The sequence below is a fragment of the Uranotaenia lowii genome, chromosome 2, assembly GCF_029784155.1.
Source record: "Uranotaenia lowii strain MFRU-FL chromosome 2, ASM2978415v1, whole genome shotgun sequence".
Taxonomy (NCBI): Eukaryota; Metazoa; Arthropoda; class Insecta; order Diptera; family Culicidae; genus Uranotaenia; species Uranotaenia lowii.
In genome coordinates, this window is record NC_073692.1 from 408437416 (window position 1) to 408462745 (window position 25330).

General features: G+C 39.7%; 2 protein-coding genes across 2 annotated transcripts in view; one reads left to right on the forward strand and one right to left on the reverse strand.

Moving 5' to 3' along the window:
- The window catches only part of LOC129744560 (leucine-rich repeat-containing protein 70), a 51823-nt gene extending 40442 nt beyond the window's left edge, over nt 1-11381 (forward strand). Inside the window, exons 3-5 of the mRNA XM_055737144.1 lie at nt 1-674; nt 735-1127; nt 10866-11381. Of these exons, the coding sequence (XP_055593119.1) occupies nt 1-674; nt 735-1127; nt 10866-11136 (1338 nt within the window). The 3' untranslated portion in view covers nt 11137-11381. The remainder of the gene's footprint in view (nt 675-734; nt 1128-10865) is intronic.
- LOC129743377 (insulin-like receptor) overlaps nt 11377-25330 on the reverse strand; it is a 96851-nt gene continuing 82897 nt past the window's right edge. Inside the window, exon 11 of the mRNA XM_055735372.1 lies at nt 11377-23475. Coding sequence (XP_055591347.1) covers nt 22512-23475 — 964 coding nt within the window. The 3' untranslated portion in view covers nt 11377-22511. The remainder of the gene's footprint in view (nt 23476-25330) is intronic.

The following is a 25330-nucleotide window of genomic DNA, read 5'->3' on the forward strand; positions in this document are numbered from 1 at the left end:
AAGCGAACTTTCAACTGCTCCTCGATGAAGCTGTACAAGCTGTTCAACATGACCGAATGGAGCACCCTCAATAGCAGCGGAGTGGCCACCGAGATCATGCTTCTCGTTCACAACGGAATATCCGAAATTCCGGTGCTACCCAAATTTGACGTGAAAGTGCTGGATTTGAGCCACAACAACATTAGCGCCATTGCCAAGCGCGCATTTATCGAGTTGGACAAACTTGAATCGCTGGATCTATCCTACAATTTGCTGACGGCTAAGGCTTTGAAGCCGGAGATTTTCGAAGGCAAATTCAGCTCGGACGAATACGAACCGATGCTGGCAATGAAAACTCTACGATTGGCCTACAATCAGTTGCACGTGTTAGATTCGGACCTGTTTGAACATTTTCCTAATCTGGAAACGCTCAGTCTAGAGGGAAACATTTTTAAAGTCATCGATCATCAAACCGAAATCGCTCTTTCGAGTATCCATACGCTTAAATCGCTGGATCTGAGCTACATGGAACTTCTTCAGCTTCCGGAGTTTATTTTTAAAGCTCCACAAGATTTGGCTTATTTAAATCTAACTGGAAACCTTCTGACAACTGTGCCGGAAGCTTTGAGATTCACCGAAAAGCTGAAGTGGCTCAGCCTTGACGAGAATCCACTTCAAGATATCGATGGACAGAAGTTAGTTTTTTTCCGTATACATACTAAGGATGGTCTCAAAACCATTTTTTTCTCTTCCAGCGTCTTCCCAACGATCAGAACCCTGGAATACCTGTCGATGTCCTACATCCATCCGCTGCGGGTGATCGGACGGGGAGCCTTCAGCAAGTTGGAAAACCTCAAAGAACTGCACCTTTGCAACAATGCCCAGCTCACCTATCTGCACGGGGAAGCATTCAGCCGTCCGGATGCGGACAATCCGGATCGGAAGGATTGGCCCCGACTTAAGCAGCTCTACCTGCACAACAACAACCTGAGCGTGCTCGAATCGCAGCTGCTGGCCCGCTGGGACGACATGAACCTGATCGATCTGCGGAACAACCCCTGGAACTGCGATTGCGAGAACCAGTGGATCATTGAGGCGTTGCTGCCGATCGTCGAGAAGGCTACCCCGGCCGCTTTGAACAATATTGTGTGAGTACTTTTTCGAGCAACTTTGAATATTTTGTTTAGTTTTAAGCCAAGCCGTCTGGCGCCGATTTTTGGAAAATATTTTTCTCTCTAGAGATTTATGAGGTTCCGATGTTTTTAAGTTATTTGGCATCCAAAATTAACTTTCAACTTTCTCAATTTCATGTTAAACTTGGTAGATTTTCGAGTTTTCAAATTCGACATATAACAATCATATAAGAAATTCACCACCAAAAATAAAACCACCTAAAGCAAAATTACTTCATCAAAACTCACCCTTAAAAAAAATTTTATATGTTTTTTTAACACATCTTCCATTACCCTTTGGAAAATACTAGGCGCGTTCTTCAAACCGAACGGCATTCGTATAAATTCCAACTTACTTTAATTTATATAAGGCTGTTCTCTGAATATCTTTCCCAGCCATTGGGATTTATTGAAATGCCGATGCCAAATTAATTGTTATAGCATCAAATTTATTTTTCCCTTAGTTTTAGAGGCCCGGGTAGAAGTAACCAGGTTCAGATTGTTGAGGGATCGAACCTATCGAAGAAACCAGCATCTAGAATAGTTTAGATCTAAACCTTTTTTTCACTCTAATAAAGATTTTTGTCATTTCACTGGCATCATCCATCAAGTAAGGATGTTCATTTTCATGCCAATGGGCTATGGGCCTTGGCAACGTTTAACCAGTAGATTGGAAGTTTCAAGTAGTTTTGAACCGGAGCTCAACCTGAAGAATTCTGTGAAGATCAACAATTCGAATCGTGTAAAATACAAACTGAAGCGCTTCTGATCTAGGAAAGACCTATCGGCGATTACAGAAGGACAGGATCTCTTGCGACGATTCTGCTACTGCTGGTGGAGAATCAATTTGAAGTGATTCGTGCCACGGAAACGGCCAAAGACACATGGGCGGCATCGGTCAAACACCACACATAGTTCACTCTGACCAACAGGGTTTCTCTTCCACAGCGAATGTGTGAAACCCGGTACACAGAAGGGGACGACATGGACCAATACATTTCGAAAACGAACTACACGAAGCTGTGCAGTGCAGGAAAGGACTTGGGAGAAGATACCATGGTGGCCTTTGTCCTGCGAAGATTACCCAAATCATTTAACGCACTAAAAATTGCTCTTGGAACACAAATGGATGATACCCTGAATCTCATTCGAGGATAGCTATTGGACGAAGATAGCAAGCAAAATCGTTTAGGTGGACAACTCCTTACACAGGGTCTGGGTCAAAATACAGTCGTTGTACTCTGTTAGGACTTGCTCAGGTTATGGAAACCCGGTTCTATTTCAGCGTTCTGTTGGGTTGTTTGCTGGCATCATACGACCGTTCTTTTTCACGCATACAGAATTGACGCACTGAACTATGTGCTGCCTTGGCCATTCCACCGAATTACGGAGAGAGCCTCCATGATTGCAAGTAGTTACCGGTCCAATTTTCCGCTTCAAAGTTTGGTTTGTTAGCGTTTTAGATTATCAATGTATCCTGGTTACGTTTGAGGGAGGGACAAAAAATGTGGTCAAGCTACTATTCAAAATACTCCTCGCTCTTTTCTCATCACCTTAGTAACTTTCTTCCAATCAGCGCCGATGTGGTCTATCGGATAGGCTGGCGCGAGTCTGGTTTTAGTATGCCAAGCGTATTGGGTTCAATTTCCGGTATCGGCAAGGAAACTTTTGGGTTCGGTTTGGGCCGACAGGTAAGATGTGTTTTTTCTTATATGACTATATAATAAGAATGTTCAATCAGTTGCCAGCTGGCCAGGTTTATACACATTCATTACATGACAGTTCACACGAAGCCATGGTGTCGGGTATGTGGTGATTTGTATTGGAGATTTGTCCAGCTCTTGGTCAGGCAAATAGAAATTCGCTGCAGCATTTTTACTTTTCGACAGAAAGATGAGCACTTTTTGAAAAGACTTGTCATCGTTTATGATAAAAATTCGTGCCGGAACCAAACGAAAACAACAAAGCTATTGTTTCATAGATGAGGCATACCCAGTTTGGTGAAACTTGTAAACTTATCCAATGCAAAACTCTCTCGAAGGCTTAAACAAAGTTTTAAGAATTATCATTGTAATGAAACAAAATGTGATTGCTGCGCACTGGTCGATGATTTAATCAGATCAATTTGACATTTGAGCGTTTTTTTTTGTTTTTTTCTTCTGTTTTTCACCCCTGGGTCGAACTTAATAATCTAAGAATGCATGTGAGCACGTACTTAGACAGAAACTGCGGTGAATCCGTGCACCCATGGTGGATTATCTACATACATAAATACATACCTTAGTAACTTTCTTCCTTTCTTCTAGTTGGTCTATCCAACTATCATTTCAAATTTATTGTACTGATTGGTGATTTTTATTTATTTGCACTCCTTGTCATACGGAACTCAACGGCCGAAGCATTCGCCGTTTTATCGATGATCTCTGTTTAACGGATGGTAATCCTACTGCAAAAAGCGACTACCCTGGTAATGTCCTCGAAAAGCTTACTCACCAGCTTGACTTACTGTCCAAAAAAGCCGACGATATGGCTCTGACTCATAATGCACCTACATTCCCATTACCGAACTTCAAGCGTCGTCGCGGGAATGACGGAATATCGCAGGTTTCTTCAATGATGACTGGAACAAATTCCGAGTGTATCTATAAATTTGACAATTAACTCTTTAGGTTAGTAGGGGATAGTCGCGGCGACTCAACGGTTAGAAAATTTACTAAGGAAGAGGAAAAAGAGTTATAGGGATGAATGACAGCTTGCTGTTAAATTCCCGGAGAAAAAAAAGAGTCGTATTCGAGAAAAAAATTATTTCAAATTCCCTCATTTACTGACTAGGAGGGTTACTATATGATGAATCTCCAGCCATATCGTCAATCGGCTGTATACGCATATTACCCAACATGTGCATTTAGGAACACTTCCCCCTACTCACGTTTGCCGGAAACTTTGATATGCAACGATAACGAGGATGTGCTCTAGCTAGCCTTCGTGGTCTGCTGTTGCTGATGTTGGTTGAATCCTGGTTCGCGGGCAACCCGTGGGTAAATCTGGTGATGTTAACCGAGGTTTGATGACCTCGAATGCTGCTTGTGGAGAATGCCGGCGGAGGTTGACTTCTTTCGGGGTAGCTACAGTGGGCATTTGGCGATATCTTTAAGGGCTGTTCAAACCTTGCACTTTATCGCACTGCACTACCACTATTCTACTCTTTGGATCTAGTTTGGACAAGTCAACTTTACTCTACTTTGAGTCTAGCGCAAACCGATGTGCAAATGGGTTAGGGGATCTCTCTAGTCCTCTGGCTTACTGGAAAAGTTTACCTTCGTAACCAGAATTACAGGAAACGACTATGTCTGATCGCGAAGCTAAACAATTAAATCCCCTTTCGCGAATTCTCGGATAGCCCCGGTCTTCCCCTTGGTAATCCGAGATCCCCTTGGTTTTACCGCGCCCCGAATCGCGTTGCTTTTGAATAATGTGTCATATGCGGCCCAGAGACGTATGTTCAGTTGATCATCATCACCAGGTAACTATATTACACACATTTAAAACACGTACTTATAAACTAATGCTAGTTTTCACAAACGTCAAACACTTATTCTTAAATCTAGCCAGGACTTGTTCATTTTTTATTTCACTTGGTAGAGTATTAAGCATTTTCACACCACGGTAAAATAAAGAATTTTGTGACGAAGACAGGAGGAATGCGGCTGATCTAATTTCATTCGAGAAGCGGGTTTCATAGCGGTGCAGATCTGTACCTCTTACTATCCATTGTTGGAGATATTCGGGAGCGATGCCTTTGGTAATTTTAAATATTAGGAGCATGGTGAGGAATGTGACGCGTTGACGAACCGAGAGCCATTGTAATGCATCCAACATTATGCGAACTGGAGTTCTTCTATTGCAACGCAGAATCAATCTCATGACTTTATTTTGAAGCCTTTGTAGCCTAGTCATTTGTTTTCATTGGCAAAACATATAATTGAAGGACAAAACTCAAAATGTGGCGATATCAGTGCTTTGTATAAATAAATCAAACTCCATTGCGACAGGTCCTTCCGGAGGCGGCAGAGGATTCCATATTTTTTAGCTACTTTTTTTACTGTGAAGTCGATGTGTTTGTCGAAATTCAATTTTGCGTCTAATATCTCACCAAGGTATTTCATTTCACTGACTAATTCTAAGCGTGTGCCGTCTATCTGAACATCAAACGAATCACAGTTGACAATACTATTAGACACAATCATACATTTAGTCTTTGACACATTTAACTTAAGTTTCTTAAAGTTTAACCATTTACTTAAACTTAAAAGATCACAGTTCAGTTTTTCTGTAGCAGCACTATCATCATCACAGTTTATAAATATCACAGTGTCATCGGCGAAAAGGTTTATATCACAGTATTTTAGCATTCTCTTCAAGTCGTTAATGTATAAAATGAAAAGAATAGGTCCTAAAACGCTACCTTGGGGCACACCGACTTTGGTTTCTTTGGCGGAGGATATCACAGATTCGAATTTAGTTTTTTGGCTCCGTGAATTCAAGTATGATTTGAACCATTCTAACACAGGACCGCTGATGCCGTATTTCTCCAACGTGACTATTAATTTAGATCGGGAAATAGTTTCAAACGCGCGTTTCAGGTCCAGAAACACTACGATTACTTTTTGTCTAGTATCGATAATTTGTTTCTGTGCAACTTCAAATCGCTACGAGGGAATCATCCTTAGCACGAGGACCGAGCACAATGCATAAGGCTACTTAGCTGGCCGAATGCTGGCGTTCGAATGGGTATTGAACCGTTGCCATACATGTACGTGAGCCTGACGGAATATAGTGTGGGTGACATCACCCAGTGGATGATATCTATATACTACACGACGATGATACAAACGTGTCTCCCACAGTCACAAGCTCTCTCAAGTCTTCTCGTGCCTCGTACGAATGGGAGACGTTCAACACAGTGCGTAGTCTATATACAATGTGGCTATAACATATTCGTATACCACACAGTTTCCATTTCACTAGAATCAAATTGAGTGCAGTTTCACACGAATGATTTCTCCTATAACCACTTTGCTCTGGTATCAGTAGTTTGTTGGCCGTGATGTATTTAATTAATTGCTCCTTGACAAACATCTCTAACACTTTTTCATACAACGGCAACATGTTTATCGGTCGAAACTCATCTGCTTTACAGGTACCAGAAACCTTTGCAATCGGGACCACAATAGACTCTTTCCACGAAGTTGGAACCGTGCCAATACGTAAAGATTCGTTAATGATTGCCAATAAATTATGCCCTATGGCGTCGAAAGAGTGCTTCAGTATTCTGGAACTTATTTCATCTGCCCCGGAGGATGATCCCAATGACCATACAACGGTTTTCAACTCATCCAAAGTTATGAGGGAAAAGTAGCTCATTTTTAAGGCAGTGTATTTGCCTGTTAATTCAACTGGTTCTGGTTCCTCTTTGATGGCACTGCTTATTTCTTCCACACTGGTCACGAAGTAATCATTAAACTTCCGCAATTTCCGTTTCGCAATGAATTTCTGATTCACCAAATGATATTGACCGGGAAGCAGAAGTTCTGGGCTTGATCAATCGTTTTAGAACTTTCCAGAGGGCTTTGGAGTCATTTTTATTTTCTTCAATTTGGCGTTGAATGAAGTTTCGTTTTTTTCTACGTAAGGCAAATGAATATTCATTCCTTAGCACTTTGTATTTCGACCATGTTTGTTTGACGTTTACAACTTTGAACTTTTTATACGCTTTGTCTCGGCGCCTTTTCAATTCAACTAGTTCCACATCAAACCATTTCGAGGACTCTTTCAATTTCACAGATTTTAAACATACTAGCTTGTTCATGCATGTTTTTAAAACATTTATAAGACACTCTGCCTTTTGGTGTACGTCATTCAAACCGTCGACTTCATATAAACTATCATTCAATAAATTTATCAACCTCTCTTGACTGTAATTTTTCCAACATCTAACTTTTGTGATATGTTCCTGGACTTCGTTTTCTAACATTGAAAAACATAAAGTTTCATGGTCAGATATTTTAAAATCATTGACGGCTCTGACATTTATATCACAGTTCGAGAATATCAAGTCTATTTGTGTTTGACTAGTACGTGTTATGCGTGTATACAGATCAACTTTCTGATTAAGATCAAACGAATCTGTTATCAGCTTCAATTTGTTAGAGTCTCTAGGATCTTTCCAGTTTATGTTGAAATCTCCTGCAATAACATTGCTTTTCGCAGAGTCAACAAAGTCTTCTAGCCACTTTTCTTCTAAGACTTGAAGAAACATCGAGTCACTATCATTTGGAGAGTGATACAATACCCCATAGCGACCTGGATTGATGCCGCTTAAAATTTCGATACCCAGAAACCAATTTCTCGCTTCTTGGCAATTCACTAGCTCTTTAAATCTGATACTTGAGTGTATAAACATCATGACACCACCACACAGCAAGAAAAATTCGTGTAATTTTAGACCGAAAACGATGCACGAAAACGGAACATCGATTTTGATGTAAAATTCTATCACGATGTATTTTTTTCAAGAATGTAATTTTGGAGGCGTGTAAATTTAGATCGAAAACAATGCACGAAATCGGGCGACGAAAGCCGTCGTGTAAAAATACACGGGAATGTAAATTTTAAAATTTATTATCGTAAATATTAGAAATCTTTGCTAAATATTCAGGTTTTGCTGTTGTCTATGAATGAATACGCTGCTTTTAAAATTTTAATGTCGCATATATTTCCAAAAATAACCTAAAAAGATATACACCTTCACGCACAGCGTCAGCCTGGAATTATTGTTTCATCCGATGATTCCCAGCACGGTGATGTTATACAGATGGCAGTCACCAGGATCCTCGATTCGTCCCAGAACACCATTATTTTTCGGTCAGCGTCACTTCCGCCTGACGAAAATTTCTCCGAAAAATCACTGCCGCTGAGAAAAATCTGATCTTGCTGCAATGGAGAGAAAACTGATTAATTTCAACAGCATTCTTTTTTCAATATGACATAATTATCAACCTACCAGCTTTTGAAGGATTCTGGAAATGCTAGAGCTACGCCTACGACTCGTTTTCGAATAATTTTCTTACTTGTTTACTTTTTATCTGACGCGCGCCACACAAGTTGCACATTTCCATTTAATTTTAAATCAAACATACAGTTTTACACTGTTTGTGATATAAAATTCATCGACCGCTTGATTTTTACATCACGGAATGTAAAATTATAGCAGAACAATGTATTTCTATTCACTTTTTGAAAAAAAGACTAAAATTACATCAAAAGCAGTTGAAAATTACATCGTCTTCGATTTACACTTGTAAAAAATTAGACTACTCGTGTTTTAGATTCCGTATACTTTTAGAAATTTTTTGCTGTGCAGTATGCCTTGAATCCGAAAAGCAACTAACAGTTCGGAAGTATGGAATCTGAAAATAATCATCTCCTGTACTCTTCGTCACATGCGTTTCTGTCAACATTACAAGTTTTGGTCTCATAAAATGCACCATTAAATTCACTTCCTCGAAATTTTTTGTTAGCCCACCACAGTTCAAAAACAGTAGGGGAGAATGAGGATACTTGATCCCTGGGGATACTTGATTCCTTAGCTATATCTCGAAACTGGTATGTCTTACAAAGATCAAATGTTCTAGAAAAATGTGCCAAAATGAGCAAAATAACAATGCTTGTAGTTTAAAAAATTTTGATAAAATAATTGTTTAAGTAATTGAACTTTGTTTGAAAAATTTCACAAAATGTAACTTGAAGATCTTTTTTCATCACTTTAAAATGTTTCTTACATGGGAAAATTATGAAAAAAATATTTGTTCCAATGTATCAATCGTTCGAGCGTAAAATGAACTTCATAATGCCATATTTTCAAAGTACTGGAAAACTCTCAACTTTTTTCAGAAAAAGTTTTCTAAAATATTGATTGTGGGTACAATTGATCCCCCTTCCAAAAGGCATACGCTTCTTCTGAATTGATCGTTATGATTGCTGATCACGAAATTACTTATATTTATCCAAATACTTATATTTATCAAACAATTGTCTGAAGAAAAGAGCAAAAATAATTAATTTTCTATTAATTATAAAAATAGCGCCTTTAAGTATGCAATGTTATAAGCGTTGAGAAAAAGTTATAGAATTTTCTTCTTATGTCTGCTATAAATTGTGAAATGAGAACAAACATGACCAAAATAGTCTATTAACATTCTGTCTTGGGGTTTTGTTTGATTTTTATACAAGGATAAGGGCTTCCTGAATAAAAAATCAAGTCTCCTTCAATAGGGGATCAAATCTCCCCTAACTTCCGAAAAATCGCAATTTTTTTACTCCCACGAAAATGCTTCTAGTTCATCAACGGGTTCAAGTATCGTTCTAATTTTTGGAGCATAGAAACTTGAAGTTACAAGCTGTCAGAAAATGTCAAAGACGGCGAGTTGCTAAATTTTTCCAAAAAGATATGGTGAAAATAAGAAAAGGGGATCAAGTATCCCCACTCTCCCCTACAGTTGTCCTTGATTGCTAAACAGAGTAGTCAATGGTTTGTCGTTTTCTTTCCAGCAGCCTTTTGAATATAGGACATTCAACACTATATGCGTAATGATTTGTGTCAAGTTTTGTTTTCCTTTCTGTGTTCATTCTAAAACAATTGGCGCACCGACTTGAATCAGAATCACACACATTATGTGGAATTGTTCAAAATTAATGTTTTATCAAATTTTTATTTAATTGCTAACGTTTGATTTCCTAATAACTTATGTTTGTTCAAAGTTTATTAGATGTAGCGGCCAAATCAATCTATTTAGGATATTGGTTTTATGATTCTAGATGAATGTGTGGGCCACGAAATGACTTATCCCAAACAACGGGGGCCGGAAGGACCCTCGAACATCGATCACAGATAAGGTCAACGAGTCTACAGTTTGTGGCGTGGCAGACTGACGCCTCTGACGCACTGCTTGCATGGTTTGTCCACCACTGACGTCCTTGCGTCGGTTGCACTACACACCAATTCCGAACACCACAAGGGGAAAATGGTTTTGTAAGCTTGATATCGGGGTCCTGTAGCGACATGATGGGAGAAAGGGTTACACAAGCGTTAGATTCTTGCCTTTTCCGGGGTTGGATCGGGTTGCTACTTCGACATTCGAATGCTCTTCCCTGTTGCTTGTTGGCGGTCGCAGGATTGTGTGGCTTCGTCGAGATCTTCCATTCTTTGTGGTCAATCCTTGAGTTCCTCCCATCACGCCGTTTTGTCATTGTTGGTCAAGATGCTACCAAGACGTACAGCAGTATTTCAGAAAAGGGGTAGGCTTAAAAGCGGCACGTTATCCAAACATACGGAAAAATTGTGCCTATCTCAGCACCATCTACTTGCCAAATATAATCTCGTAGACCTAGTCGCGCTGGTTGGTAGCGCGCTAAGGAATTTCGGTTGGTCCTCCTTCGTTGATCACTAGGGCGCCTCCTTGCATAGTACGCGAATAGACTTTTAGTAGATGCCGGAGGCATTTTGCATTTCAATATATCAATTACAAAATAAGTTTTTAAATATTGAATCACTTGAAATATGAATATTTTTCAAATTTTTTTTCTTGCTTGCAATTAAGTCTTTTAGCAATTTCAATCATTAAAAGATGTTTTTAAATTTTCTTCCCAAAACAGTTGCGCCTCGCCAAAGCAGATGGCCGGCCAATCGATGGTGGACCTGGAACGCAAACACAGCGTGCTGCGCTGCAAGGACAAGTACGGCAACAACCCCGCAAACGACGGAGCCCTGCTGATTGGGCTGCTGATCGGAATCCTGGCCGGCATCCCGCTAACGGCGGCCACCATCCTGATCTACAAACGAGGCTGCTTCGGATGGGGCCGGCGCAGTCCGGCCGACTATTCGCGGGCCTTCTACAGCCGGACCACCAACGGCGATGATTTTTAAGAAGCACTTTTACCAAAAACTTGAAAAAAAGGAACACAAAACAATGACATTTTGTTGTATTATTCTGTTTGTTTTTTTTTATATGATAATTTTTTCTATCCTCCCAGTGTGCCATATCAGCGAGTTGATCGATTGGTGTTGAACTTTTTAGTCAGTAAGATAAAAAAAACACGAATGACTTTGAATAAAATTTAAGAAATAAAGGGATTGTTTCTCTATGAAGCAATTGACAGCTAAAGATTAAATTATTCTTATAATTTTATTAGTTTCGACAAGATAATTTGTCATTTTACTTAGATTTTTCTCTTTATGGAAAACTTGTTTTTTCTGTGTATATAAATAGCGTATATCGTTCCTATAATAGTTACATATTTAGTTATTACTCTTTCCCATCTTAAATCTGCCTTTCTCTTTCTCCTACTTGTTAGTAATTCGTAATCGTACAGAGCGCGTATTTCAGCGAATTTGTGTTAAAGTTTCAATGTGTTTTTGTTTGTTTTTTTTTTCATTGATTGTTTTTTTTTTGTTTGTTAAATTTAATTTTTACTTTGCCTTTCTGCTAATTCTCTACTCAAACCCCTCTCATCAGGGGGACCAAGCGTCTTTGTTTGAGAATAACATATCTCCTATAGTCTATCTTCATTTCAATGTACATATACATACAAGAAAGCTTTCTGCTGCTGGAACTTTTTTCCCAAATACATAAATCTTTCGCCTAGGTAAAAAAAACAATCGAAAATTTCGTTCCTTCTTTTTTTTTTTGCTACTACATCCCTAACCAAAATCGGTTAGATTTCATCTACAAGGTTTTTGTTTTTATATTACGATTTTATACAATTTCTACGTATCAAGTTTCAAAATTGGCCAACGAAAAATAAAAAAAAAGTTAATCGAAACCGCAACAAAAGGGCTTAACATAACCAATTTTTATCTAAATTGTGGGTTTTCCGCAAAAAAAAACGGAAAACTTACTGCATGCTGATGGATGATGGATGATGATCCTCTCTTTAAGAAAAACGAAGCTACATTTTAACGATTCAACTTTGGTGTTGTGTTTTTTTTCTTTTTCTTCAAGCTTATTTTTTTTTTTTTTGTTATTCAATAAAAGTTTTTTTAGTGCTTCATTTACAATTACACCTTTTTTTCTGTTATCTACAAAAACCTTCCTATTTGTTGTTTAGTTGTTGCTGTGATTTTTCTTCGTGTGTTAATATGCAAGTTTTTTTATTGTTTTGAAAATTTAAAAAAAAAATCTAAGCAACCTTAGTTATACAAAAAAACCATGGATCACTTTGACCAAGTTTGTTTAAAAACAAAAAAAAAACTTTTCAACATTAACACACAAAGGATCATCATACAGTTCTAAGATTGCCTAACTTTTACCATTTTAGTTTAAATGTTATTGTTATTGTTTTTTTTTCGTTTCTCATGTATAGTTTGCGCTTTCATTCCAAATTTTACTTATAACATTTTCGCTACGTATTCACAAATGTTGCGACCTTTTTTAAACTTGTTTCTGTTTGATTTTCTTTTATTTTTTCATCCCATTCGATTAGTTGTTGTGTTCATCTTTCTTGATTATGTCGGAGTTTTTTTTTGGTATGTTTGGTCTTTCGTAACAAAACGCGCTTTTTCGTGGGCAATTTTCTTCCTATTGATCAAATGCTTGATAACAGTGAACGAATTTTTGAAAAAAATGGGTGGAAAACAATCGAATAAATTGATTGATGTTCTATTGATCGCGTTCATTGGAAGGAAAATGTTTGTCTAGATCTTTGAATGTTGTCAAAATTGTTTCCGTTTCATTACTTCCGAGGCGTTTTTTTCCAATTATTAATTTTAGTATGCAAAAAAAAACTTTTTTTTATGATTTTAAATCGCTCATAGCGATTGGCTTTAGCTAGGGTTTTTTTTGATACTCAATTTTTCTAAAACATAAAACTGAAAATCAAAATCTTACTCCGCAAATAAACAACAAACACTAGTCAGCGTACTTAGTGTGGTTCTGATTTTTTTTCCATTTTTTGCCGCTATGGTAATCAAAGTATGGTACAGAACTTAATTTTTAAAAGACATAATTTAAGAGCAGGATTTCAGATAAATATTTGTACAGATTGGAGCATAATATTAAAATCGGAAAGGTGTTTTATTGTAGACTTTTTATAGCCAAAAATTAAATTTTTCTTATACGTCATTTTTGCGTTGAAATTATTCTTCAAATTGAAAAAAAAAACTAAATTGGAAATAAAAAAAAGCTGCTTTGATAAATTGGTATTTTTGAAAATTGTTTTTAAGATATATACAAATTTTTACAGCAAATTCAGGAGTTCTTAAAACAAAAAATCAGGATAAATCAGGCTCATATCAGACTTCCGAAAGTGGTGATCTTTTTTTTTCGTTTGTCCTCTATTTTCCATTCATTTTCACACTGTACAGTATGACCCATAAAAAATGCGAAAATGTTAAGCTGTCTGTTTTGGGTTGTTTTTTACAATTTTTTATGTTTGTTTTCTGTGTGTGTATTACCTCTAACCTTCATCTGTCAATTGACGTAAAAAATGCAATTGTACTGAAAAAAAGGCAAATCGGCAAGAACTACACAAAAAAGATACCAAACAATCATTTTGGCTGCTTTAAAACGCCAATTCTCTAAACTATATGCTGTATAAAGCTGCTGATTAGCAAGGCAAACATCGAACAGACATCGGTTATCATTCTTTTGGGTTTTTTGCTCCGTCAATTGACGTTTCATGTAATTTTTGCCGATTAATTTCTCCAAATCAGGTGTTAAAGAGCTGAACAGCTCCCAAAAAAAACAATTTAATGCTGAAAGAATATCGTGGCTCAATTATTATTCAGCAATCTTGCTAAAAGAAGGCCTTCAAAATGAGCTAATTCACGTTTCTTCAGCCTTTAATCATTTTGGATTGAAGAAGTTATTCAACAAACGTCATTAAACGTCAAATGATGGGTCATACACAAAAAAAAAAACAAAACGAAATATTGACCAATGTCTGTTCGATGTTAAGCACCCATATTTCTCCTTCAGAGGTTTTTTTTATTGTTACAACGGCTCCGAATTTTCAACGTCCGGCTTGTTGGCCGCATGCCGCAGTACGCAGTCCCAATCATAAAGCCTGCGATGCGATGAAAATTTGTCGTTCTAAAGCGACCAAAATGCCTCTCAACCGAAGATTTACTCTATGTAAAGTGTAGGAGAAATGATCCTTTTTTTCAATTTGCGCACCAAAAATCCAATTCGTAAGACAATCCACTCTCCATTTCAAAATCAAGCTGAATAGGAAATTATAAAAAAATGGCATCAAATAAGGAAAACAAAAATTCCCCTCTTATTTCAATCTAGCCGCCATCATGCATGGCAGCTTTACCACAGTTCTTATAGTCTGTCAAATTTTTGTAGCGAATGGTTGAACAAAGGCTGAACAATTCTTCAACTTCTCCCATTGGCTGCACTATTTCAGTTTGTCTTTATTCAGCCAGTAAGCTGACACAGCAATAACGCTTTAGCTCAGCTTTTGTTCAGCAAATAACCATTCTTGAGCAGCCAAAATGTTTGTTCAGCTTCTCCGTGAATTTTAGTTGCCTTCTTTAAACCAAATAGCTGGTTAAAAATTATAACAGGATATTGTTTCAGCGGTTTTTCAGCCAAATATGTTTGTTGATTAGTGACCAGTTTGCTTCTCGCCCGAAAATCTTCCAAGCAAATTGCGGTGGCTTACCATCTAGCGACTTTACAACGCGTGAAGGGTTCTCTCCTTGATGGACCACGTCCACGGAAGTCGGGAATTGGAAGGCCATGGTCTTCAAGCACTGTAAAAGTGGTAAAATTAATAACAGAACGAATAAAGGAACGCGGCTTGAGCGCTCGAAGCGATTGCTGTCTACTTTGCAGAAGTAGCAGCTGATCGGCGTTTTTTTTCAACGAGAAAGTTTTTTTCGGGAGATCCGGTGTCCAACACACGTACCGATCGGTATATTTCACCCATAGAGGCTGAGGATGTTGGACTACCAAGAATCCCATCACGGTCATGGTATTTGGAGCAGTTTCTTCGAATGGATCGGAGATGCCTCCTGTTTTCGAAAAAGCTAGAGTAATAGTCAATAATGAAGTCCATGTAGGACATTTTGAAGAATTAGGTGCTTCTGTGGATTTCGGAAAATTTCGATGAGCCCGAGAATGCAGTTTTCCAACAAAATGGAGCCCATGCCCTGGGAACGTACCCAAACCTATCTGGAGGAAAATCTGAAGTTTTGGCCGAACGTTCTTTGGCCTTCGAGCAGCCCGGATTTCCACCCCTCGACTTTTTTATATGGGCGTATGCTCAAGCGAGGGCCGGTGGATCCTTTCACCCAAGTGTCGATTTTCTGAAGGCTTCCATCTCTGAGGTGTGGGCTCCAATGTCATATTGTGGAAGTATACTCCCGATTCTGATCTCACCTGGAAAGCGTAGTAGAGAACGAAGTCGATTTGCTGTTTCCTCATATGTCTATTTACACACCTGAATGAATAAAAAGTGTTTTCAAATCATGTTAACATCAAGAAAAGTATTTTTGAACCTTGATGACAGATTTTTGTATTTTTTTAAAGGTTCTACTGTACATTCATTTTTATACACAAATTTAGGAAAATCAGACATCTTTTGAAAAATCTGAAAAAAAACTCAAGCTTATCAGGTTATCAGGGTAGACCTCTAAAAATCGCATACCTCTTCAACAGTTCAAATATCGACAAGGTCACGATATAATGATGGTCATTTGTTACTTAAGTTTTGTCTTCAAATTCAGATAAAACTATCGATCGAGCTAAGGAACTCAACCACCAGATGGTCATCAGCCTGGCTGTAGACATCCTTGGTAACCTAGTCTTTCTAGCGACGCCGTTCGTACCCAACCGAACAGTCAACCAGGCCTGCTTTTGAAGTAACTCTCCTATATCGTTCATGGGATTACGACGTCCAACAAACTGAGGCAGATAACGAGGAAGCCTCATCACAACAAGCTGGCCACTGGCTTCTTGAACTAGGTTACGAGCTAGAAAAAGTGGATACCAATAAGTAAAAGACTTCTGCAACGTCGCAGAGTCCCTCCGGTCGAAAAAAAACCTCTTGGTTTAGTGGAAGACGCGATCATGGAATTCCCTTGCAATGTTTCCAGATGTGTGGAAACGGTAGAAGCTAGTTCCGCGTCCAAAAACAGGTCAACCACTAGAGCACTCCTCGCCGTTTGATTTCCGAAGATCTAAACGGCAGAAAAAGCCAGACTCCAAAGGCATAACTTGAGTACTGCCAGATTCTGTGTTCTGATTACGTACGACCAAACTCTGATAATAAACCTTTCAAAAGGTGTGAAGCTGGTTGATTGCGAAGACGACGTCATTCTACTAGCGACGAGTTACTCGTCACAAATCATTTAGGGGCTTGAACTTGTGATCAACAGCTCAGATTGTCTGCTGAGATAGTCAAACTACACAAAATCCATTCGCTAAACCCCATGACAGTGCCGAGATCAAACGAAGAAGGGCGCACTGTAGGGTTCAAGCGGGCTGAATGACAATTTTCTTTCAAAGCTGACCGATATAAGTTGTCAGTATTTTTATTTAAACCCGTAACGGATCAAAGATTTGATCATTTGGTTCAAGGGTCTCACGTACGATTTTTAGAGGTCTGACGACCTTCAAAGGCAACATTATCTTGACGCCTTTCAGAGACAAAAGTCTTGCATTCTTCAGGAGCATCTTTGAAAGCATGCCGACCTTCAGAAGCTTTTAGACCCTCGAAGACCGAACGACATTTTGAATCCTAACGAGGTTTAGATGTCTGACGAATCTTTATGAGCTAACGAGGCCTGACAATTTTGAGAGGCCGGAATGCTTTCAAAGGCTAGGCCTTTTCAAGCCCCCAAATGGGTGAGGGTCTTGAGAAACATCAAGACTCCAGCAGCCTGACACCCTTCAGGGACTTGAAGCCTCTCTGTGGCTTGGAGACGTCCAAAAGCCTCAGGCCTAGCAGAGTCCTATTGAAAGCCTGAAGTCTTTAAAAAATTGAATAGGCTTGGCGACGGTCAGGATTTTGTTCTTGACCTTTAAAAGCCTGATGACCCTTGTAAGTGTTAGAAAACACTTTCATCAAGGTAGTAGTGGTTAGTCGCGAATAAATGTAGTTTTTAAATATCGCAGAAAGGGAAAACGATGGGTGATGGTTTTCCCCAAATAATACAGCCTTCAATATGGACGACAGCGCCACAAGCCACCAGTATGCAGCCAAGAAGCTTCAACACGTCACAACCAAAGGGCCATCCACGGTAACCCGTGCTGCTTGGTAACCACCCGATCGATAGCGACTCCCGACGAGTTGACGAAGGCGAAACGATCATGTCTGCCAAAATGGGAGAGCAACGACATGTACTCGCGGTTCAAGGCCGGTCAAAGGCAGCTTTCTAGTGTTGGCTCACTTCCAATAATACCACGACACTGAGAAGAGCTTTTTTGTCCCCGCTGAAATACGGAACACTGATGTCTGATTCCTCAACAGGACCCCTAAGTCTTCGGCCATAATTAATCCTTTGACGGGACGAAATTGAACCTAGTTCCTGAACCCTGGTCCTGAATTGGCCTTGGTTTGGTCACAATCGCCACGGATAGCCGTTACCATCCGGGTGATCATTGGTTGAAGGTTGTGGTCGGTTCCAAACTACGAACCTTCGGATCGAACAATCAAGCTCTCCAACCAGTTCCGCCGTCTTCGTAGCCGAGATTCCCGGAAAGAACATCCCGGTTTCCGATTGTGATTGGACGACAGAGCAGTTGGTCAGCAGCAGCAGCGTCGCCCTCGTCGAAGCTCCTTCATCTTCAAACCCGACAACCAAGGTGTGGCTCATAGAAGGTACCGTAACCATTTTGTTGAAGTGAGCATTAGATGTGACATTTACATAAAATAAATATTCGAAAAATGCATATTTGGGTTTTTTCCTGAGGTCATAGTTTGAGCTCCCTGCGATTTCTTTTGGTTAAGCGAGCCGCCCTGAGGCCGATGACATAGTGAGTGCGATGCGATGCGACGAATGCGATTCAATGCGGTGAACCACATTTGATGAAAATGTATGTAAATCGCTTAAACCTGACATACTCAACGCGGCGAAGCCGATGTCAATTTGTTCCGCCGCTCGAGTTCGCATTGGCTGCGTCCGTAAATTCGCATCGCATCGCTCTCACTGTGTCATCGGCCTGAGGCCTAATAAAGGGAGTCCCTGTAACGCCGGTGGGGTGTTAGGTTTAAAACTTACACTCTCACTCAGCTGCCTGATGATCTCCAGAAGCTTGGTGTTTCTCAGAGACTTTATGACCTTCACCTTTTCGATTTGTACTAAAATCCGGTATCGATCGGCACCATCTGCGGTCTCACCTTCACAAACTAACTATATCTCAAGCCATTCGGTTGATCAACTGACGGCACAAAGCGAAGGAAGCTGTTCTAGGGACTAACAACAATCTCCAGGAAGGTCACGTTCAATTCCCTCGACCGTGACTTTTGTTAAGAGGAGACTGTCAACGCGTTGGTTCAATTTTCACAAAATGAACTTGAACATCTTTGGGTTACAGATGAGGGCTCATAAATAACCTTAAGAGGTCAGTTTTTCTCCTAAATCTTGTCGCCTTTTAGACACCTGACGACTTTCAAAAACCCTACTTTCTACAAAAGCTTTGACGAACAAGAGGCTTGTCAAGGCTTGACAATAGTAAGAACCTGTAATGACCTTTCGAAGTCTAAAGATCTTCAGACGCCTGGCCAAAATCTCAGAGACCTAACAAACTTTCTAAGGTCTGACGACCTTGGGAGTCCGGATGATTTTTTAAGGCGATGCCTGACGATTTTTGGTTTTCTGATTTATGATAGACACCTTAAGACATCTTCAGATTTTCAGAACTTCAAGACCTTTGAAGACCGAACGACATTTAGAAACCTAGATGTCTGACGAACCTCTATGAGCTGACGATCTTCCGAGGTCTGACAATTTTGAGAGGCCGTAATGCTTTCAAAGGCTAGGCCTTTTCAAGCCTTCAAATGGGTGAGTTTCTTGAGAAACAACCTGACAATCTTCAGAGGGGCTTGAAGCCTTTCTGAGGCCTGTAGACATCCAAAAGCCTGACGTCTTTCAGAGTTCTACTGGCGTTCAGAGGGCTGGCGATTTTTATCGGTACCGATCTTTAAAAGCATGAAGTCTTCAAAAGACTGAATAGGCTTGGCGACTGTCAGGATTTTGATCTTGACCTTTAGAGGCCTGATGACTCTCACTCAGTCGCCTGACAGTCTTCATAAGGTTGGTGACTCTCAGAGACTTGATAACCTGCACCCTTAGGCATTTCCAAGCTTCAAATGGGTGAGGGTCTAGCAAAAACTGAAGACTTTCAGAGATCTCATGATCTATATCCGCCTGACAACTTTCTCAGAGGCTTGACGTCGTTCAGAGTTCTACTAGTTTTCAGAGGCCTGGCGATTTTTTATTGGCACGCTGGCACTCAATAGGCTCGGCGACTATCGGGATTTTGATCTTAACCTTCAGAGGGCTGATGACTCTTTCTCAGTCTCCTGACGATTTCCAAATAGTTAGTGTCTCTCAGAGACTTGATGACCTTCACTCTTTCGATTTGTACTAAAATCCTGTATCGAACGGCACCATATGCAGTCTCGCCCTCACCCCGACTAACTATGTATGTCTCAAGCCTTTTGGTTGATCAACTGGCGGCAGAAGGCGAAGGAAGCTGTTCCAGGGCCTAACAACAATCACCAGGAAAGTCACGCCCAATGCCCTCGATCGTGACTTTTTTATGAGGAGACTGTCAACGCGTTGGTTCAATTTTCACAACAGGAACCTGAACATCTTCGGGTCACAGACGATTTTCCGAGACATGACATCCTTCAGAGGGCTTATAAATAACCTTAAGAGGTCAGTTTTTCTTCTAAATCATGTCGCCTTTTAAAACCCTACTTTCTACAAAAACCTTGACGAACAAGAGGCTTGTCAAGGTTTGAAAATAGTAAGAAGCCTGAAAACTGTAATGCCTGACGACCTGTTGAAATCTAACGATCTTTAGACGCCTGATACATCTCAGAGACATAACCAACTTTCTGAGCTCTGACGATCTTGAGGGAATGAAGATTGATAACTTTTAGATGTCTGACGATTTTAGGCTTTCTGATTTTAGACATCTTAAGATTTTCAGAGACCTGATGAACTTCAGGAGCCTGACAACCTTCAGAATTCCTGTGGCCTGGAGACCTCCATAAGCTCGACGTCTTTCAGAGATCTGAAAGATGACCTTCAAAGGCTAAACGACCTCAAAGGTCAGACGATTTTCATTCGATTGATCATTTCCAAAAGTCTTACGCCGTTAAAAATCGATACATTTCTTGACGACTATCAGGGGGCTTAAAAATCTCAAGAGAAATTCTAGGATAAGTCGACCAAAAAAATCAATTTCATGTTTCAAATTTATGTTCACAATTCAGATTCAGAACAAAAAAAACCTAATGGCGAGTGAATTCTTCATAGAATTCAGATACGAAATTCAGATTCAAAATTCAGGTTCGGAATACCTAATTAAAATCTGAAATTGGAATTAAAAATTCGGTTTTTTTAAACTGACTCAGAAAATTAGAATTCTTAGTAGATTCCAAATTGAGTTTCTGAATGAAGAGTTCAATTCTGAAATTCATTTTCAAAATTGGGCTTAAAATAAAAATAAAACACCTTTCGAGATAGAAATTAAAACAAAGAAAGTTGATCGATTGTGTTGAATCTTCCGGGTTGAAAACCAAAACTATGTAGGTTTAGGACCATAATTGTGATTTTTTTTTTCATGACGACTCTGTTCAATTTTTGTCTGTGTTAGTTTGTTAAATCATTCCTTTTTATTCGTTACGTTTCGTTTCTTTCTTTCGTTATCATAGGTCAGTGCATTGATGATTACTTCTTTTTTTTCCTAAACTGTAATGTGTGTATATTAATAATATAAGTAGTTGTATATTCATAATATATTCATAGTTTTTTTTAACCTAAACTGAAAAAAAAAACAGTGGTGTGCCTTCCGCGCAGTGCCACTCTTCTTCTGGTGGGATGGAGAACAAAAATAATATTAGTCTAAAACAACCTGTGGAACTAACAAGATGTGTGTTTGTTTGTGTGTGTGTGTGTGTGTGGGTGTGTGTTTTTAAAAATAACATATATCTAATATATGAATCGCATTTGTGTGTGTGTTTGTGGATTTTAAATGAGTTTTTGTCTATTTGTTTGTTTGTTTTTTTTTTGCTACTTTAAGTTTTCTCTGTATTGAGTGAACTGGGGGGAGAGTAGATATTGCTTAGCTGTCAGTCAGTCTGTTGATTTCATTCTGTTTTTTTTTGTTTGTTTTCTTCTTCGCTTCCGTCTGTTTTTCTTTTACTGTTAATGTTATAACAAATTATCAGAATTGTTTGTTTGTTGCTTGGTTGCTAACTTGGATCCGTATTGTTCTATTATATAATTCGGTAGGATTTAGTTTTCTTCTTTTGTTTATAAATAATCAATGACCTAACAAAACTAATGGTAAATTCATATTGTGTTTGTTTGCTTGTTTTTTTTTTGCTAAAGCATAATAAACTGGAAATCTTTCGAATGTCAAAAGTTTGTTTATAAACGAGAGAGGTGAGTGTGTGTGTGAGAGGGGGGAGAGGGAAGAAAGGTTGTTGACTCGGAGTGAAGAGAAAAAGGAGGAAAAGCCTAAAACGTTTCTTTTATCCATGGTTTGAATTAGCCTCTTTGGGTTTTTGTTTTGTTTTGTTGCTTTGCTTTTGCGTTTGTGTTTTCTTTTCTTACGTTTTTTTCTTGAGTTTACATCGCCTTAAGTGTTTTTTTTTTCTATGTGTGTATTTGTGAGAGAGTGGAACTTTCGGTTGGGGTTATTCGTGAATATGCTGATGATCTTTTTTCTCTAGTGAGTTGATGTGTTTGCATGTGTGTTTGTGAGTTTTTTTTTTTTACTTTACTAGATGGAGACTTAAAAAACTAACCGATTAAAATTTCTACTTGAATACTTGTTTCTTTCTTTTACTTCCACGCGCTTCTTTTGCTTTTATATGGCCCAACATTGCGAGATTGCTTCTCTAGAGAGAAGGCATTTATGTATGCGATTTGAATTCGCACCCACCATTTTGTATTGTTTTCTTCATTTTTTGTTTGTTTTGTTTTGGTAAATGCGTGGAACTGATAAATTACACTAAGTGACGTGTTCGCCTAGCACCATCTACGGGCGAACACTTGGAACTATGGATTTTTTAATCAAATTTTAAACTCGTATGTTTTTGCTGTTTGTTTCAAACTTACGTGTATTCCCTCAAAATTTCACCGGTCGGGCCCAGGGTCTGGGGCCAAGCAGCGGCATGGTCCACGAATCCGTTGCGCAGCCGTGGTGGAAGCGCCGTGCCGGATTCCTTGTTGGCTCCTTGGTTGGACCTTTGCTCGCGCTGCTGTTGCTGTTGGGACGTGGGAACTACACGGCCATTTATTCTACTACTGCTACCAGGTGTTACTGTTGTTACGACGGCCGAAATTCTACTGCTATCCGTACCGATCGCGTCAAACTCCTTCCCGTAGGGATCCGAGTCGATGTCGATCAGTGGTGGCTGTTGCTGCTGTCTGTTGAAGAACTGTTTCTGCGGTGGCGGTGGAAGTGCCGGTATCGATCCGAAAGCACTCGAGCCTTCCGGCGCACTGTTCACGTAGTCGTGGGTCGTGGGAGGACTCCCGCTGTGGGGCCTCCGCTGCTGACAACCGCTCATTCTACTACTACTGCTGCTGCTGGTGCTCCGGGCTGGGCCACCGTAACTACTTCCGGCGTATCCGGGACTCACACTTCGGCTTTTGGTTCGGCTTCTACTGCTGCTGTTGATACTGTTGCTTCCATCATTCATCAATTCTCTATTCCGGCTGTTTCCTCGATAAGTGCTGCGGTCTCCCAGGTCGGTTCCCGCCTTCGACAACGACCGTTCCCGCTGGTCGTCGCTTCCTCTGAAGGCGGCTTGACCTTGACCAAGACCGGACTCATTTTTCTCCTGTTCTACCATTACTAGTACGACGTGTCCCGCCGGATGGCCGCTGTTGCTGCCGGCGCTGCTGGCGCTACAGTAAGCTCCGGCGTCCTCCTCCTCCTCATCCTCATCTCTATCCCCTCCATCTCCATCACCTTCCTCCGGTTCCTCCTCTTCGGCTATGGTATCATCAATATCTCTACTATGATATGATATGGCTAATGAATCACAGATCAATCGGTTACCAAGTTGTTCACTGGAATTAAACAGAGAAAAATGCCTCGTGTTGTTTAGTGATTGAGGTAATTCATGGTTATGGCAAGCATTATTCAAATTCAATGAAGAAATGTTACAATCACAGGTTACGTAACGGCTGATTCTTTCTTCCAATCGCGGAATTACTCAAATTGTTTTTGAAAAAAAAAATTGTAAGCCTTTGAATAGGCAAGCTTACGCCTGCATTTCTGCAACACAAAGAAAGCGTCCTACGTTTCGAATTTCTTTATTTAGTGTTTTGAACAATCTTCGATTGGAAGAAGGAATGAAGTCGGCCGTTTGAACTATAGATATGTGCGAGTGTTCAGGGTTTTGTGGGGTGTGCGAAGGCTTCATAAACATGTGTGGGAGGTGAATGTTAAATTGATAAGTTTTACATGTTTTTAGTGAAGAATAAGCAACCTTTAAAAAGCAGTTTTGTGCATTTGAGTTAGTAGGTACATATATATAATGATTACATGCTTGTCGTTAAGAGAAGTACAAAATTTGGAAAATCAGCAGAGAACAATTTCAAAACTAAAAAGTTTTCAAGGTTAGAGGCGGTTCCGACAGTCCGCAGTTGGAAAACTTGGAGTCAAGACACTCGCGACGAACATTTTGTGTAACTTCTTTTTTGCTCTATGCTGGCTGAACGGAAGACACGCACCCTTCCTTGCCTCAAGATCGTGCGTAGACTGAAGAGAAAACGGCTCACGACATGACACGACAGCTTAGCCGTCGTGTGTGTGCGTATATAGATTAAGATGGAGGGAGATAACCGACTCGGAAGGCCTATCGATTCGGAAAGCGTCACGGAAACGTCACGGCAATTCCAAACTATTTTATTTAGCGTGGTTTAAGACAAACCGTTTTCAGCTGGACTGTTAATATGGTGCACCATAAAGTGAACCTTCAGAACACTCTTCATGTTGGATCCCACGAAAATCCATAAAGTGAACCTTCAAAACACTTTTCATGTTGGTCCTCCTGATCCAAAGAAATTCCATTAAGTGAACCTTCAGAATACTCTTATTGTTGATCCTCCCGATCCAATGAAAATTCATAAAGTGAACTTTCAGAGCATTCTTAGTGTTGGTCCTCCCGATCCAACGAAAATCCATTAAGTGAACTTTCAGAACACACTTCATGTTGGTCCTGTGAACCTTCAAAACACACTTCATGTTGGTCCTTCCGATTCAACGAAATTTCTTAAAGTGAACCTTCGAACATTTTCAATGTTGGTCCTCTCGATCCAACGAAAATCCATAAAGTGCACTTTCAGAACACACTTCATGTTGGTCCTCCCGATCAAACGAAAATCCATAAAGGGAATTTTCAGAACACTTTTCATGTTGGTCCTCCCGATCCAAAGAAATTCCGTTAAGAGAACCTTTAGAATACTCTTAATGTTGGTCCTCCCGATCCAACGAAAATCCATTAAGTGAACTTTCAGAACACATGTCATGTTGGTCCTCCCGATCCAACGAAATTTCTTAAAGTGAACCTTCAGAACACACTTAATGTTGGTCCTCCCGATCCAACGAAAATCCATTATGTGAACTTTCAGAACACACTTCATGTTGGTCCTCCCGATCCAAAGAAATTCCATTAAGTGAACCTTCAGAATACGCTTAATGTTGGTCCTCCCGATCCAATGAAAATTCATAAAGTGAACTTTCAGTACATTCTTAATGTTGGTCCTCCTGATCCAACGAAAATCCATTAAGTGAACTTTCAGAACACATTTCATGTTGGTCCTGTTAACCTTCAAAATACACTTCATGTTTGTCCTTCCAATCCAATGAAATTTCTTAAAGTGAACCTTCAGAACATTCTTAATGTTGGTCCTCCCGATC